The 15,248-nt window shown below is 35.4% G+C and overlaps 2 protein-coding genes across 2 annotated transcripts in view; one reads left to right on the plus strand and one right to left on the minus strand.

Moving 5' to 3' along the window:
- LOC145780061 (CMP-N-acetylneuraminate-beta-galactosamide-alpha-2,3-sialyltransferase 2-like) lies at positions 1 to 5,992 on the minus strand. Its single transcript, XM_082591773.1, has 4 exons — positions 5,414 to 5,992; positions 4,488 to 4,617; positions 3,510 to 3,663; positions 1 to 653 (listed from the first exon to the last, which is right to left on the minus strand). Exons 1-4 carry the CDS (start codon positions 5,990 to 5,992, stop codon positions 383 to 385), a joined length of 1,134 nt encoding a protein of 377 aa, XP_082447899.1. The 3' UTR covers positions 1 to 382.
- The window catches only part of LOC145780197 (glutathione hydrolase 7-like), a 19,986-nt gene continuing 4,965 nt past the window's right edge, over positions 228 to 15,248 (plus strand). The window contains exons 1-9 of the mRNA XM_082591903.1: positions 228 to 330; positions 7,137 to 7,305; positions 8,768 to 8,876; positions 10,363 to 10,517; positions 10,769 to 10,981; positions 11,143 to 11,347; positions 12,189 to 12,345; positions 12,585 to 12,700; positions 13,167 to 13,276. Of these exons, the coding sequence (XP_082448029.1) occupies positions 228 to 330; positions 7,137 to 7,305; positions 8,768 to 8,876; positions 10,363 to 10,517; positions 10,769 to 10,981; positions 11,143 to 11,347; positions 12,189 to 12,345; positions 12,585 to 12,700; positions 13,167 to 13,276 (1,337 nt within the window). The remainder of the gene's footprint in view (positions 331 to 7,136; positions 7,306 to 8,767; positions 8,877 to 10,362; positions 10,518 to 10,768; positions 10,982 to 11,142; positions 11,348 to 12,188; positions 12,346 to 12,584; positions 12,701 to 13,166; positions 13,277 to 15,248) is intronic.

The following is a 15,248-nucleotide window of genomic DNA, read 5'->3' on the forward strand; positions in this document are numbered from 1 at the left end:
TGCAAATATATATGACAGGAATAGCAACTTTTAGCCATTGCACAGTTGGTCATTTTAGTTAATTATGCGTATAGGAGCGGCAAAAATTCGACTCCACTTATTAAGTCCAAAATCATCTGGTCTCAGGGTGGCCGTAATAAGCGGGAACTACTGTATAAGGTTAAGTGTTTAATTTAATTTATTGTGTTCCAGGCTAAGTAAAAAATGATTAAACTTTAGGAAAAGGTATGAATGACCACCATCAATACAACGTGTTGTATAAAGTTAAACAAACAACTGCTTTATCAAATCATAGACAAGAATCAGAAAAATCACGGAATAATGATTCAGGTAAACAGTAGTTCATGTTAAATCTTAAAATATATTGTTTAGGTAATTTAATTTATTCATTTCTATACCACTGAACAATTTTTTGAGTCTGAAGTTGCTGTAATATGCTGCTTTCCCATTCTGAGTCATGTACTCCTGTTGACTTGAATGTTCTTTTCGATTTTAGTGGTATGTCTTCCCAATAATGATGCCAATTACCATTTTTATCAGCACCAAATCCAAACAGGCTAACTTGGTCACATTCATGTAATGCATATATTACTGCTAATAGCCCAGTTGATGGATACCGCCCATGATGCTGTGTCCATCTGTCATGAACATATCTAAATATAATATATAAGGCATGAGCACATGGTAATTTTCAATGCATGTCAGTATAAGCCTAGTCTATGTGTGGTATTTGCAACCATTTTTTTCAAAGGACCTTTGAAAATCGTATTTGTTAACTAAGACTTCAACAGTTCTCTTTTTTCATTAGAAACATATTTTCATACTCTTAAGCAATTAAGCATGTAATGATTTGGTGGTATTGTTGTGAATGTTGTGTGTATTAAAATTACAAAAGCGCATTTTCTGATTGCTGTTTTAATTCTAAAATGCGTCTGAACACCACTGTCATTCTGGCGGAATAATTCTGTACGATCCGCCTAATAAAATAATTTGTAAAAAACGCATGGCAGCCTAAATAATGTGATGACAGCAACAACACACAGACTCTGATAAAAGCACTTCTCGTTGACATATTTATTTTTATGCTGCTTGAAAGTCCAAATACCATTTTTAATTAGTGTAATAAAAAACGGAATTCTTTTAAAAACGTAATTTGGTTTTGTAATAAAAAACGGAATTCTTTCAAAAACGTAATTTGGAGACCAAAAAAACAAGTATATATATAAATATAATTATAATAGTTAGCACAAAAAGATAAAACTTTTATATATTATATATACCTAAGTTGTGATAACATTATTGATTAATACACTGGTAATTTTGTTTTCTGTCAAATTATTATCAATTGCAAAACATTTACAAACTTGTAAAGTGGACGCAATTATCTCGATGGTTGCAAATACACACACCAACCCTATGCTTTATAGTATGTGGATAGGCAGACATAACCTGCAATATATATTATATACTTTAGCAGATTATCAAAAAAAACTAGGTTGCTTGCTGCTGCATACAATTTTTGGCTTTGTCATATGTAGTAAAATTTTTGTAGTAATTTTAAATTTATCAATATCTACTATAGAATGTTTTCTAATGTTTCATGTTTTTTTAATCATGGTATTACGAAACCTAAACAACTGTCAGATAGTTTGTGTTGCTCTGTGGTTTGCCTACGGTTGCTTAACCAATGAGTGGTAATACCTGACGGTCACAACTGAAACACAAAAGTTTCACGGTATTGTTCAAAGTAATATTAGGGAGGGGTTAATCTGCTTTTATTTCAAATCCACTTTAGCCCTAGTTTTAGAATATAACAGGACATTTCAAGACCTCTTAAAAGTATTTTTTGAAATTTTTGTCAAAGTTTCAAAATAGAGAAATAAAACATAGTAACTTTAGCGGGTTTAGCATACTTTATTTCACACAAAATAGAACATCACGCGCAGTGTCTGGCTTTGATCTCCAAGTAATATTGATAAAGAAAGGTTGGCTACAAAATTAGAAATACGAGTAGGCTATTACAGCAAGATACAGCAAAATTTGTTAAGTTTTGGTATTACAGCAAGAAAAAGCCCAGGGAAAATTCACTTTCGCTCACATGACACGCAAGAATAAACCTTAAAAAAGCCTAGTGATGCTTTGCACAGCAGAAAATAGTAGCATTAGTGTAGAAGTTTTCCGACTTGTGCCCAGAGCATTGTGACCTGGTTTTTTTTTCGCTGAGACTTTTTAGTCATTTGTCCGAAATGACTTGAAAAAACTCGGTCATTTTTTATTTATTTTGGTCATTTTTTCTGATGAAAACATTTCCTTTCAAGTATATAGTTGATACAAACCAAAATTTGCACTTCCTGACTAGCTACAACATTAAGTTTCGCTGAGAAACGTTGTCGTGTTTTATCTGAGAAAAGTTAGAACAGACAAACGTTTCTTCAACGTTCATCAGCGAAACTCAACCAACAACACCCGGCCGCAGACATTGACTATGACTATATTTTTTTCGGACATTTTAACCGAATCGACTATATTTTTTTCGGACATTTTGCTAAAAAATCGGTCAATGACCGATAAATAACCGAAAAAAAAATACCCAGATTGTGACGCAAGAAGCCACACGACCTCGTTCGGTGGAAGTTAATAAGTTATGTGGCGTATTAAGCAGCTACTCGGCGCTTTTACTCTTCAAGCGCACGTCGTTGGTCTGATGAAAGCCTTTCAGAGTGACTTCACTGAAATTTAAAGCCTTCTAAACCGTATAGTTATAGTTCTCAAATGGCAAAGAAATATCAAGTCTCAAGATAAAGTGATTAAGCATGACGATCGATGTCAAAACTGGTGTGTCCGCCGTGAGACTTAATTTGTCCGCCGAGATAGCTGCTCAGACCGGACACGTTTGTCCGCCGTCAACAAAAAACGAATTTCGAGGCCTGTTGAATGTTTTTCTTTTGTAAGGATATGTGTAGGCTACTTAAAAATGCATACTTGTGCGGCAAAAGCTGTACAATACCCAATTACCCATGGATCAATATTAATTTAATATGGTAGCCTATTCTCTATTTCTTCAATACAGAATATATGTATTTTCGGTACGCTTTCGCGCATGCGTGCCGTGTAGTCATGCTCACAAATTAAAATGATCACTTTCCTGTGTTTTACCACAAACTAAGACCAGAAAAACTGTTTGCGACAGTCTTGCAACATCATTAACGTGTTTTGGTACAGTGGTACATAATATTTCAACTTTAAATGCCATAAACAAAAAGTGACATCAATGCAATACAAGGCAATGTTACTCGAAAAGTAATTTTCAGGGTAGGGGAGGTTTTTGGACGAATATTTCAATTTTTTCTAGAGGTCTTAGAATGTACTGTTGTATCCTAAAATCAGGGCTAAAGTTGACATTAAAATTAACTTCCCCCATAGTAATATACAACTTGCAGATTCACATACTGCATTCTTAAGATAGGTTTCATAGAACCTAATTAAAGTAGCATAAATTAATACTTTACCTTATAAATGCGGGGCTGAGAATGATGACTTTAGACACATCACAGATTAGTTTATGTGGAACATCTGCGTAGGTTCTGACATCTGCTGTTGTTATAGCACTAAGAAACCATTTCAGGTCCATTGGTTTAAATGGTGTCAATACAAAGCTTTCCCCTGAAATAAGCATTACATATTACTTTACAGCCTAAGTTCGTTGCTGATTTATAGAAAGAAACTCATTCTGGTATGTACGACCGTAGAGGTGATCATAGGTGGCATGAACGAATTATTTGCTTTTTGTTTCCAACTAATAATCATCTGCAATTATTTTTTGGTGTAACAATATTTTGATATTTGGTTATTAAAATTAACACTTGGTTACAGTAATTACAGCATTGGCATGACTGAGTGATGATGATTCTAGAATGTACACTGTGCAGCTTTAAAATTTTTACTTTTTTATAAGTTTGGACAACCAGCCATGGGGTCGTTTATCCAAATCTTTGTATTCTTTAAACCTGACCTTGAATTTGTTGAAATTTGGCTGAAACATTACTGTGTATGATCAGTTGATCACGGTAAGTATGAAGTTATTCACATCGAGGATGCTTTGAATCAGTAATTATATAATTATGTAACTGAAGTGGGTGTGTAATTAATTGTCACATGAAACATCTCAAGTAGTGCAATCATGATTCATGAATAACATTGCCATGCCAAGTTTAGCATTCCTAATTATTTTTTGGTGCTGTAGCATGTCTTGATAAAAAGAAAAAAAATGGTTGTATAGAAATTAGAAAATCTTAATCGATTATTAGTAATCTTACTTTTCAAACAGATTAAAGGATAGAAAATTTGTTGCTATTAGCAGAGTATATAAGTGCTCGATCATTGATGACTTGATAAAATTGTTGCATGTCAAAGTAGTGTTGAGTTTTGTTTGACTAGTCCTAAATTCCTACAGTCCTACCTACATCTTTTCTGTTCATAGTAATTACCGTTGGGAAGTTTTTCTAATGCGCTTTCTGGATACATGAAACGATGTGTAGTTTTTTCTCCAACATCTTTTTCAAATGAAGCAGTAGGAGCCTTGTTCATTCGAATAACAAAGTCATGTTCATCAATAATCTGTGTTTAAAAAATAGTATGGTATAGTTTTTGTATGATGATAACTTTCTAGTTAAACTTTTATGCAATATGTCTTGGTCCATGACCTGTTTTAAATGTGGTGTTCATATCAAAAATGCACTCATGTGATGCATTTGCATGCTAATATTCAGCTAACCAGTATTTTCAAGCTCAACTTTATGAAGAATTACTATGTTTGACATCCATTAATTTTTGTTTTCAGTAATTCTTGGTGTCAAACACTCAAAATGTGCCAATGTGGCATGTTAGCTTCATACTTAAATATAATAGTTAAGTATATATATATAGTATATAAGCCTTTTTTTGCACGTTTCAATGCAACATTACCGTTTAGTGTTTACAATGGCTTATAGCAGTGATTCTCAAACTGGGGACTGCAAACCCCTGGGGGCCTGTGTGGAAGTTTCAATATATGCCCATTGCCATGCAACATCTTCTAAATTTATTGACTAAAAAATTGTTTTGGTCAATTTGCCTCCCAATTAATCCATCTTTTTGGTATATACATCTTTTGGCAAGCAATCAATGTATGCCTACAAGTCGTTGTGGGTGAGCACTCCTGTTGTTTGTCCGAACGTAGTAAGTCACTTTTTGACTTTTTTCAAATGATAACTTTTCACTGAGGTTTCAAAATTAAATCAATAATAAAAAAAGTATTGACTTAGGTTGTAACATCACAGTGTCAGGCAATAGAAGAAATTCAGTCATGCTGGATATGACTACTTTATATTAACAATTGCTTAAATACAAATACAATGAACATGATTAAACTTACTTTTCCATAACCAGAGTCAAATGAATTTCCTGAGTTTCCCACCACAGCACATTTTCTGCATTGTTTCATTTCTCTGATATCTTCTCTAAGGTATGGATTACTTTTTGGAATTCCTACTTCAAACAATTTTTGAAGGTACTTTTCAGTATCCACCCCTTGGCTATTTTGTAGTGTAAGCCACCATTCGTACACATTAATGTCTAACTCAGTAGCATCTTTTGTCCATGCAGGTTGTATTTTGGAATTATATCGTGCCATAAACCACCTCTTTTTTGATGGATCCATAAAGCTTTTAAAAGAACATGCTTTGTCATCTTCTAACATACTGCTGTTTCCCACCTTATAAACCTTCTCAGCTTTTCTGAAACCGGTTTCTGAGATATCTTCATATTGGTATAGTTGCAAAAGTTTTTCTTTGGTATGAATTTTATTTAATTCATATTCTTGCATTGTTGGTGCTTTGTCGATGTATTCTATGACTGCCTTTGTGGTCCACACTATCAACCAGCTGTATGTTGCAAACACAGATAAAATAAATAGCATGGCTGCAATACGACTCTTTTTGATACTTATTATCATGTTGCACAAAATTGTAACCAATCTTTGTCAACTATATTCTGTAAGCACTTTATTGGAGTGACATCTGTATACATATCAATCACGAAATAGTGGTAAGTGAACAATCTATTGAAATTTGTTACTCATGAAATATTCATCGAGTTATGCTTCACTCACGAAACATTCACACTTACAGTAGATCTAATTTCAATTATTTTGGTGTTAATCCTGTTTTTTAGTGGACTTTCTTTCTGCTATATTTTAACGCACGACTGCAACCATAATGTTAAATCTTTTACTAAAGTGTGACATTTAATCTACTGATGCTATTCTACCAATTACAGTACCCACATTATACAGAAGTTTGTAAACTACAAAATTTGTCACCCTTTTCATTTATTAAAACTAGATTTTCACCATTTTTCTGCTTAGTTTGAATGCATTGTTGTATAAAGGTGGAAGCAACACAATATTACCGCCAACACAACATAAGACACGGGTTATAAAATCATGCGATTACTGTATATACTTGTTTTTATTTTGATGAATAGGCACCTCCTTACTGTGATAAGAAAACTGTTCTAACACTTCTCAACGCTGTTGTATGCTTCTTAATGAGTATATTGTGTGGTTGATGATTAGCGGTGGTTGTTTATTAACTGTACCAATATAAGCAGTGCAATGTTTGATTACTGGGCCGTTGGCACACAGCATGTGAGTTGGTTATAGTGGAGTAGAGTTAGTAGTTTGATAAAAAAAAGGTTTGTTTAATTTGTATTGAAAATGCTGAGCAAGTCTGCCACCACTTGCAATTTGGTTAGTGGTAGGACAGGTTAATGAATCTATGGTAAGTCAACTAATATCATTTTTCGGAAGTGTTACTAATTAGTTTTATTTTTAAAGGCTATAATGTTGCAAGCTGCACACTGCACAGTTTATTCTTTACAGTACACGAACACTTGAAAAATTGTCTTTTTTGTCAGATTAACCTATTTTAATATTTTTTGTTTATTGATTTGATCTCATTGGAAGTATTTTGTCTTTCAAATGTTTGTTCAGAATTGTAAGACTAATGTATATATTGGTTCTACAACCCATCTAACAATTCGTTTTGAAACACTTTTGTTTATTGTGAACATTAAACATAAACATATATTATCATCAGGCTTGGAAGAAGTGTCATTTGATACTTCCAATCATAAAATCACAGCAGAGTTCCATTCTTCCAGCAGCACGGACACCCAGTCATCAAGCAACGTTTTGATAATGACTCAACCGCCTGAAGAAGTGTCTCGATTAAAAGAAGTTCACTACAATCCGTTTGCACTTCCAAGGTTGTAAAAGTTATGTTTGCATAAAATTTTCAAGTTTTTAAATCTGCTTTTTATAATATGACTAACTACAACAATCCTCCGTTGTTGGTTTCCTTCCTAGGTGAAGCTAATATCTCCCTTCCACTGCTGTTTTGAAGTAGTATTTGGCTTTGGACTATGTTACACTGTATATAATATGGTTACCCAAGAGTTTGTCCAAAGTTTCATTAACTTGTTAAAACAAGGTGCATTTAATTATAACACAAGCATATTATTTACTTTCACATTTTTGTGAGTAGTTTTCTGTTTGAATAATACGTGTATGGACATTTTGCCGAAAGGACATTTTGCCGAAAGACATTTTGCCGAAAGGACATTTTGCCGATGGACAAATTGCCGAAAGGACTAAGGTTGTGAACGATAGACTAAAACACACTGTGGAGAATATCGATACATATAACACAAAAAGGAGTTTTGGAAAAATGTCCATTCAACAAAATGTCTTTCGGCAAAATGTCCTTTCGGCAAAATGTCTTTCGGCAAAATGTCCGGGTACCGAATAATATGTTTGGTTCAATGAAAACTAGCTACTTAGCTGCAGTTGCTCACTGTATGCTGGTTTTGCAATGTTCAACAAATGAACTTTAATGATACCGGTACTTTATTATCTTCCCTAGACTTTAATGTTTGACTAGCTTGGTTATTTTTGGTACCGGCAGGCGGTACTGTGTTGCAAATTTGCTAATTAAATGCAGAATCAAGTGTATGCATATTTCTGGGATTTACAATTTAAGTACTTTTTTTTACTTTTAGAAATGTTTATCATTGCATAGAAGCATACAAAAACTGAATGCTCGCTTTATCAATGCTTTTAAACTATGAATTCATATTTAATTTTGGTATTATTTTGCACAGAGCACGTATTTTAGGTGCGCACATTGTGGTGTCAGTATATTTAGGTGCGACACACTGAGGCGCCCGGTCATTTAGGTGCTATTCCCAGTACAGTCTATTTCATTAGGTGCTTTATGGTAATACTGCAGACAGTGGCGTATATATGCAAGATTTTCTCAGGGAGGGGGGGGGCTGAACAAAAGGCTTAATAAAAATCTTCATCCTTACATCTCACGCACCTGTTCAAACAAAAGAACTGGCTAAGTGGGTTTTTGCATAGTCAGGCACTGCATACTGATATGTTTCAAAGTAAAAGTCACTTTGTAACACAGCGAGAGTACTGTCGCATTATCAAGCATTTCTGATAAATGACTATGAGTGTAATTTTACACACCAAATAGCACCCAGATAACCGGGTGGCAGGCGCCGTACCTAAATGTCCTGACGCCACAGTGCGTGCACCTATTGGGCAGGCACCTAACTGTCTGCACCTAAAAGACGTGGATTGTCTTGATGAACATTTTACGAAGCTTTTTTTAAACGTAAATTCTAAGATCATTTTAATTTAGGCTCTGAATACTTTTCACAGATTCTTAAGGCATGCAGATGGTCTGTGTATAATCATCACTTCCATGGTCGTCTTCAGTGTTAGCGTCACAATTGCGTTGATTGTGCAAATATATACCGGATCTCCTCAGGTACCTGTGTAACAAGGAAGTTATGTCTTTTCTTTGAAAATTTGCTGTCGTTTATTTCTTCCCAGACAGTAAATCAACCGTTTTTTACATTGATTTAACGTCTGCAAACGTTGATTCAATGTAAAAATGGTTGATTTGCTGTGCTGATTATTTACAACCTAGATAGTAAATCAACCGTTTTTTACATTGATTCAACGTCTGCAAACGTTGATTCAATGTAAAAAATGGTTGATTTGCTGTCTAGGTTGTAAAAAAAATGATCAACCTTCACCATAATTATCTTCACCGTGGTAGGTGATCAACATATGATTAACTGACGACTGCATTGACACTCTCTGCCAAGAATGTCATTTTTCATGCGTTGTTGTCAAATTAGTTGACATTATCGTTGTAATGTATCCATGAAAATATTGTTTTGACAAGCTGCTCCGAAATATACGTTATTGATGGTACGTTTAATGGACTATAGTAGCAGCCAGGGTTGTCGGTATTTCACCCAACCCAAAAAAAAACGGGTGGTTTTTTTTTTAAAAACCCACTTAAAAAAACCCAAAAAAAAACATAAAAAACCCAGAGCATCATATTTGTCCAATTTTTATTAGAAAATTGAAAAAATTAACCAAAGTACTACAAGGTAAACTTCAAATTCAAATTAGGACTTAAGGATGTGATTGTGAAGTAAATTTCCAAAGATAAATTGAAAATACAGTGGATATTTCTGCACACAAAAATCAAGTACTGCCACTTTGTAATACACTAAAACTCATTTATGCAAGAAGGCCTCATAGTTAAACAGCCCTAGTGCATTATTTTATTGAGTTATGCCAGCATGTACTGTGAGTGAGAGGCACTTCATTGGTAAAAAGTAGTATTTGAGGTGAAACAAGCATGAATCTACCTTTTTTGCATCTTTTTTAAATAAAACCCAAAAAACCCGTTTTTTTTTTAAAAAAAACATGCGGGTTGGGCTTTTTTAAAAAAACCCGGGTTTTTCTCAACCCTGGTAGCAGCCAAATTCAAATTCTCTTCAGTTCTTGTCTACATACCATTGTATGTATCTCTGGTTTGCGTCATTCGAACGTTTGCATTTGTGATGAACGGTAGTCAGCGAGTTTGTTAAAGGAAGTAGCTGACTGCAGTTTAAAACATTGGCCAGAAATTTAAACGTTTTGTGCAGTATAGCCTACTTATGACACCAACGTTTTTTGTGTAAACGTTTCAAGACTTGTTGCAAAACATATATCATTTATGAATGTCTTTTCAGTTTCTCTTCGTCCGCCTAGTTCTAGTTTATCAAATTTTCATTTATAAAATACAACTTCTTTCATTTTATAAAATTTTGTTCAGTTTTTTCTAGACTTGCAGTGATGCTAAACTCTGTCGTGTTACATTGTTTGTATGTTGGTACTGAGACAAGGCAGACCACATTGGTCTCCGTTAAAATTAGCTTTCTGACAGGATTGACATGGACGCCATTCCTATGCAGGTTCCCCCACATGGTGGCATAGTATCGAGCGATGAATTTTGTTCAAAGATGGGTTATGATTTGCTGACATCAGGAAAAGCTTCCAGCGCTGATGCAGCAGTAATAACGGCTTTGTGCCTCTGTGTCACTCAACCTCACGCAGCAGGAATGGGAGGGTCGGTATTGTCAGATATTTTTCTATTACATCATGAATTGCTATTGTATTATCTTGTGTTCCCAACGCTAAATCAGATTGATATGCGGCTAGATTGAAAATGACTTTAAGTTTAATCTTCTTTCATGATTTGTTTCGAAGTCTTAGAGAAGGCTTAAAGCATTTCCCTCGATTGTGACACCAAGGCATTTGTTTTTACCGCTGGACTGCTTCACTGCATGCAACATTTTATGATCGCTGTTTTTTTTGCAGTGGTGGATTTGCTTTGATTCACAACCAGAAGCTGGTGGAAGATGCCACACAAATGTTTGACTTTCGCGAAATGAGCCCATCCTCTTTTTCAAACAAAACGATTAGAAATGAAAGATTTGAAGGAACATTAATGGATGGAATATCACCCATTAATTCGGTTGCTGTACCTGGCTTTATAAAAGGCTTGGAAAGTTTACACAAAAGCTATGGAAGGTTGGCGCATATAAATTTATAAACATCATGCTAACGAACAGGCGTAGTTTTGTTTTTGCAATTGACAAAATACAAAAAGTCTGCTCGTTTGTGTTAGTTTTGTTGTTAGTTTTGACTTCAACGCAACGTTGTAAATTAATAAAGATTTTTTCGTTTTGCAGAAAACCGTGGAAAGAAATTGTTGAACAGGTGGCAAATGTGGCTGAAAACGGCTTCAAAGTATCCGATGAGTTAGCTGCTGCCATCCAGTCGCTCAATGTCAGCATTGCACATCCAGAATTGAAAAGTTTGATTACAAAACCAGATGGATCAAACCTGATCGAAGGAGATACCTTAAAGCAACCGGAATTAGCCAAAACATTAAGGGTAGGTTATGTGCATGTGTTTGACATTATCACTCACCTTTGTTTATTTCATCAGTCAGCAGGAAATTTCGTGCTACAAAAATAACAGTTTTCGGAAGTGTTTTCAGTGAATTTTCCTCTCAAATCTTGTTGGATAACAATTGTCATCACACGACTTAAAAGTTAAACTAGCTAGTCATTCATTACTCATGTTATGCTTGATTCAGCTTAGTTGACACTTTGTTATTGGTGTAGGGTAGGTAAGTAGAGTGTAATCTGTAACCCTTCTGGGATGTTAATTGCTAAGCTTAAACTTTGTGGGCTATTTTTCATTGTTTGACCCTTCACTTAACGTGTTGTCCGAAAAGGTCTCAGTCTGTGCCCCAATCACCGTAGTCCGTCACATGTGCAAAATCTTTACCGCAACCCAAGGTGTTGAACCGTTGAGAGTTGTGACGATCTTTCAACATTTGAATCTGTGTTATGAGATTGAACGAATTCCTTAAATACTTGTTATAAGTATAGCTTTGGGAGAGAAGTAATTTTAGAATATCACAGACATGTGATAGACTACAGCTTAATTTGATTGAACGACATTATTCAAAAAACAACAACAAAGTAACATATTAAACTCGAACTTTTCGACAATTACTTCCTAGTGTGGGCAAAGTTTTGCTTAAAACAATCGAGTTCAATATCTTATCTTACTTTGTTTGACTTTATTGTATTGTTTTTTTGAATGTTATTCAATTCGATGAAGTTGTTGTCTATCACCTGTTATAAGAGCGGACATTTTATGAATTATTCTTCAGAAAGTTCCTACTTTATTGTGTGGCGTTAACATTGTGTCGTGCTGTACACAGGTGCTTGCTGCTAGTGGAGCTGACGCCCTTTACTCAGGAGTTTTAACTGACCCACTTGTAGAGAAAATCAACAGCAACGGAGGGCTGCTAACTGCGTCAGATATGAAAGCATATAATGTCAACAACAACTTTAATGTTAATGAGACTACGATTAGAGGTGAGCTAGCCACGTCAGGTGTGGGCTTTTTCGACGTGGTGTGATTTCTGCTTAAATCTAAGAAAAAAGACATGAAAAATTTACTGCTTTTCGAAGCAGGTTTTAATACTCGATTAAAATTGTCTTGGAGTTTATGTTGTTTGACTCGAGAGTTGGATATTAACACCGTGAGTCAATGCTTTTCAAAATACCTTCATTGTTCTCAAAGTTATTCTGCAAAAGTTTCTTTTTGATTTCAGATATGAATGTGCTTACTGCGGGTCCGCCATCGCTTGGATTTGCTCTTCATGCGGCCATGAATACAATGTCTACTTATGCAACAACCGATGATACAGCTGCCAGTGAATTTCTTCAGGTAATTGCTTGAGGAATGTTTGCTCAGCAATCGTAGCTCACAGTAACTGCTGCGAAGCTAAGTCATGCGAATATCCAAACAACGAATGTCGAGCGGACGTGTCCTAGCTAGATACCTAGAGGTGGGGTAAATATGGACACAACTTCAGCGTCCTTAGATTTCCTTCAAATCAATGAAATCTTCAGTTACTGGCTGAAATGCCGTTATCGTTTACCATACACTAGAAGGCACAAACTGTTAATGATAATGTTGTGTTTATAGCGCTGCATCCATTGCAGAGTGCGTTGCTCCTCATGGTTTTGCAAAGCAGACAGACTCTTCTGCAATAATTTGTTATTATTTACTACATTTACTACTGTTACCGTCATTATTATAACTGGAATGATAAGTAACAAGATTATTACATTTTTACCACGGTACAGTTGTTTTTTTATATAGTGATTCAGCTCATATTCTTTGTCTACAGGTGCATCGTTTAGCAGAGGTATTGAAATATAGTTTGGCGTTGCAAACGCAACTTGGCGATCCAACCCGAAGCAACTTTACTGCTCCGGATTTCTTTTCGTCTCAGAAAAAGTAAGGGTACTCACGGAATCTTCAATTTGTTTTCAGAGAAACTATTTCACCAGCCGAGATAACCTCAACGGTCCCAAGAAACTTTTTTGTGGCTTGTGAGTGCACAGTCGGTGCTTTGAACTCGGACCGAATCTTCCAAATTTTTACTATTTCTTAAATAACAACACAGTTCTGCTTTAGAGCTAGGTGTTGACTTCTGGCTGTTTAGTAGGGTGTCCCACTTTTAGGCGACTTTTCAGGAAAATTAGGTTCGGGTCAAATTCTGACTGGATTTTCGTCACTGATTTCAAAAATGACGTTATTTTTTCATTATTACGTCATCTTGATGCGCCAGCTAGCGGATTTTTGCTATTTTGGCCTTATCACAAATATGGTAAGAGCTAGAGAGTTGGAACTTGCGCCAAAATGACCGGAAGAGACAATTTCCTATTTGTTATCAATACAATATGAAACGCTAACTGCAACAGAAAAGGAGTTATTTTGAAAAAACATGTTTTTGGTCATTTTTGGACAAAAAAATGAGAAACATGGCAATTTTGCTGTAGTGACGCTTTTATATCGATTAAGTTGCTGTGCTGCGCCACATTGTTTAACAATTACGTACAGTGGTACTTGGTAGTAGTCTACTAGCCTATTGTATTTACAATTAATTACCTCAGCATTGATTTTTCCATGCATGTTGCAATTACTAATACTAGCAAACGTTAAACCCGTGGTCATTTAGTTCAAAGATCTATCAAACAAAACCACCATTCAACAACACAACACAGTTTAATGGGATTATTTATCACACCATACTGTGCAAAGCAGCACAAATGCGCAAGTCTGTTTTGGCCAAATCATCTTGGTCATCTCGAATCAAGCCGTTCACAATGCCTTTCAGTCTTCCAATGAAGCGCTCTGTTGTTGTTGTTGTCGATCATACGCCAAAACACTGATGGAGACGAAAAACATGCTATGCATGAAGCCATCTTTCTTCGGAGTAAAAATCACGTAAGTTGCCACACTTCAAAAGCGTCTGCTTGATATCAACGTTCTTGGAAAAATTTTCTGTCTTACCGCATCAGCAGCAAAAAGGCGGAGCTTCAGCGTGGGAACTTAAAGCAACGTTTTTAATGCTCAACCATTAGGATGCATGCTTAACGATGTATCAGAACAGCGTTGAATACTGGTTCATCAACATATTTATCTGCAAGTTATAAACCTCTTGTGAACAGTACAATTGAGGGACTTTCAGCAGCGGAAGGTTTAAGATGGATGACCAAAGATGCTGGCAAATGAACACAAACAATGAAAGAAACCATACGTTGAAGTTTGGGAATATCCTGAGGCTCAACACAATACCCAAACTCAGCATTCTTAAGTAACCACTCGCTGTTGTTATCCAACGCGCACGGGACACGCCTTCTTGACGATAAAAAAGTGGGGGTTTCAAGTTTCCGGGAACATCCATCAATAAATCAGCTGCCAGAGCAAGAAGACACATATGATCGCTCCGAAAAGATGAATCTTTAGCTTCTTTCTTGTGGTCAGAAAGCCATAAGATCTTGGCTTTTAAATGATTTGCGGCTATATCTGTGATGGAAACTTTACAATCTTGTCGGATTTTCAGATGTTGGGGCTTAGGTTTTGGTATTTTCTTAATTCTGTTCATCAAACCACCATCTGCCAGACAAAATTTATGAATCTTGTTTGCAAAACATCCCAAACAAAAATGATGCAACATTGCATCATTTTTATTTTAGGATGTACTGTTTATGACATAACAATCGAAATAAAAGCGTCACTATATTCTATTATTAAGCTACTACCACTGTACTTAATTTTTAAACAAGGTGGCGCAGCTTAACAATCGAAATAAAAGCATCACTGTAGCAAAACTCAAGCAAAATTGCCATGTTTCACTTTTTTGTCCAAAAATGACCAAAAACATGTTTTTTCAAATTATTTCATTTTCTGTTGCAGTTAGCGT

Source organism: Aplidium turbinatum, chromosome 11, assembly GCF_918807975.1.
Source record: "Aplidium turbinatum chromosome 11, kaAplTurb1.1, whole genome shotgun sequence".
In the NCBI taxonomy this organism is placed as follows: domain Eukaryota; kingdom Metazoa; phylum Chordata; class Ascidiacea; order Aplousobranchia; family Polyclinidae; genus Aplidium; species Aplidium turbinatum.

Coding starts and splice junctions, on each gene's coding strand:
- LOC145780061 (XM_082591773.1), bottom strand. CDS start 5,992: ATGATAATAAGTATCAAAAAGAGTCGTATTGCAGCCATGCTATTTATT. Junction 4,618..5,413: donor TTGACTCTGGTTATGGAAAA/GTAAGTTTAATC, acceptor TTTTAAACACAG/ATTATTGATGAACATGACTT. Junction 654..3,509: donor CTCAGCCCCGCATTTATAAG/GTAAAGTATTAA, acceptor TATTATATTTAG/ATATGTTCATGACAGATGGA.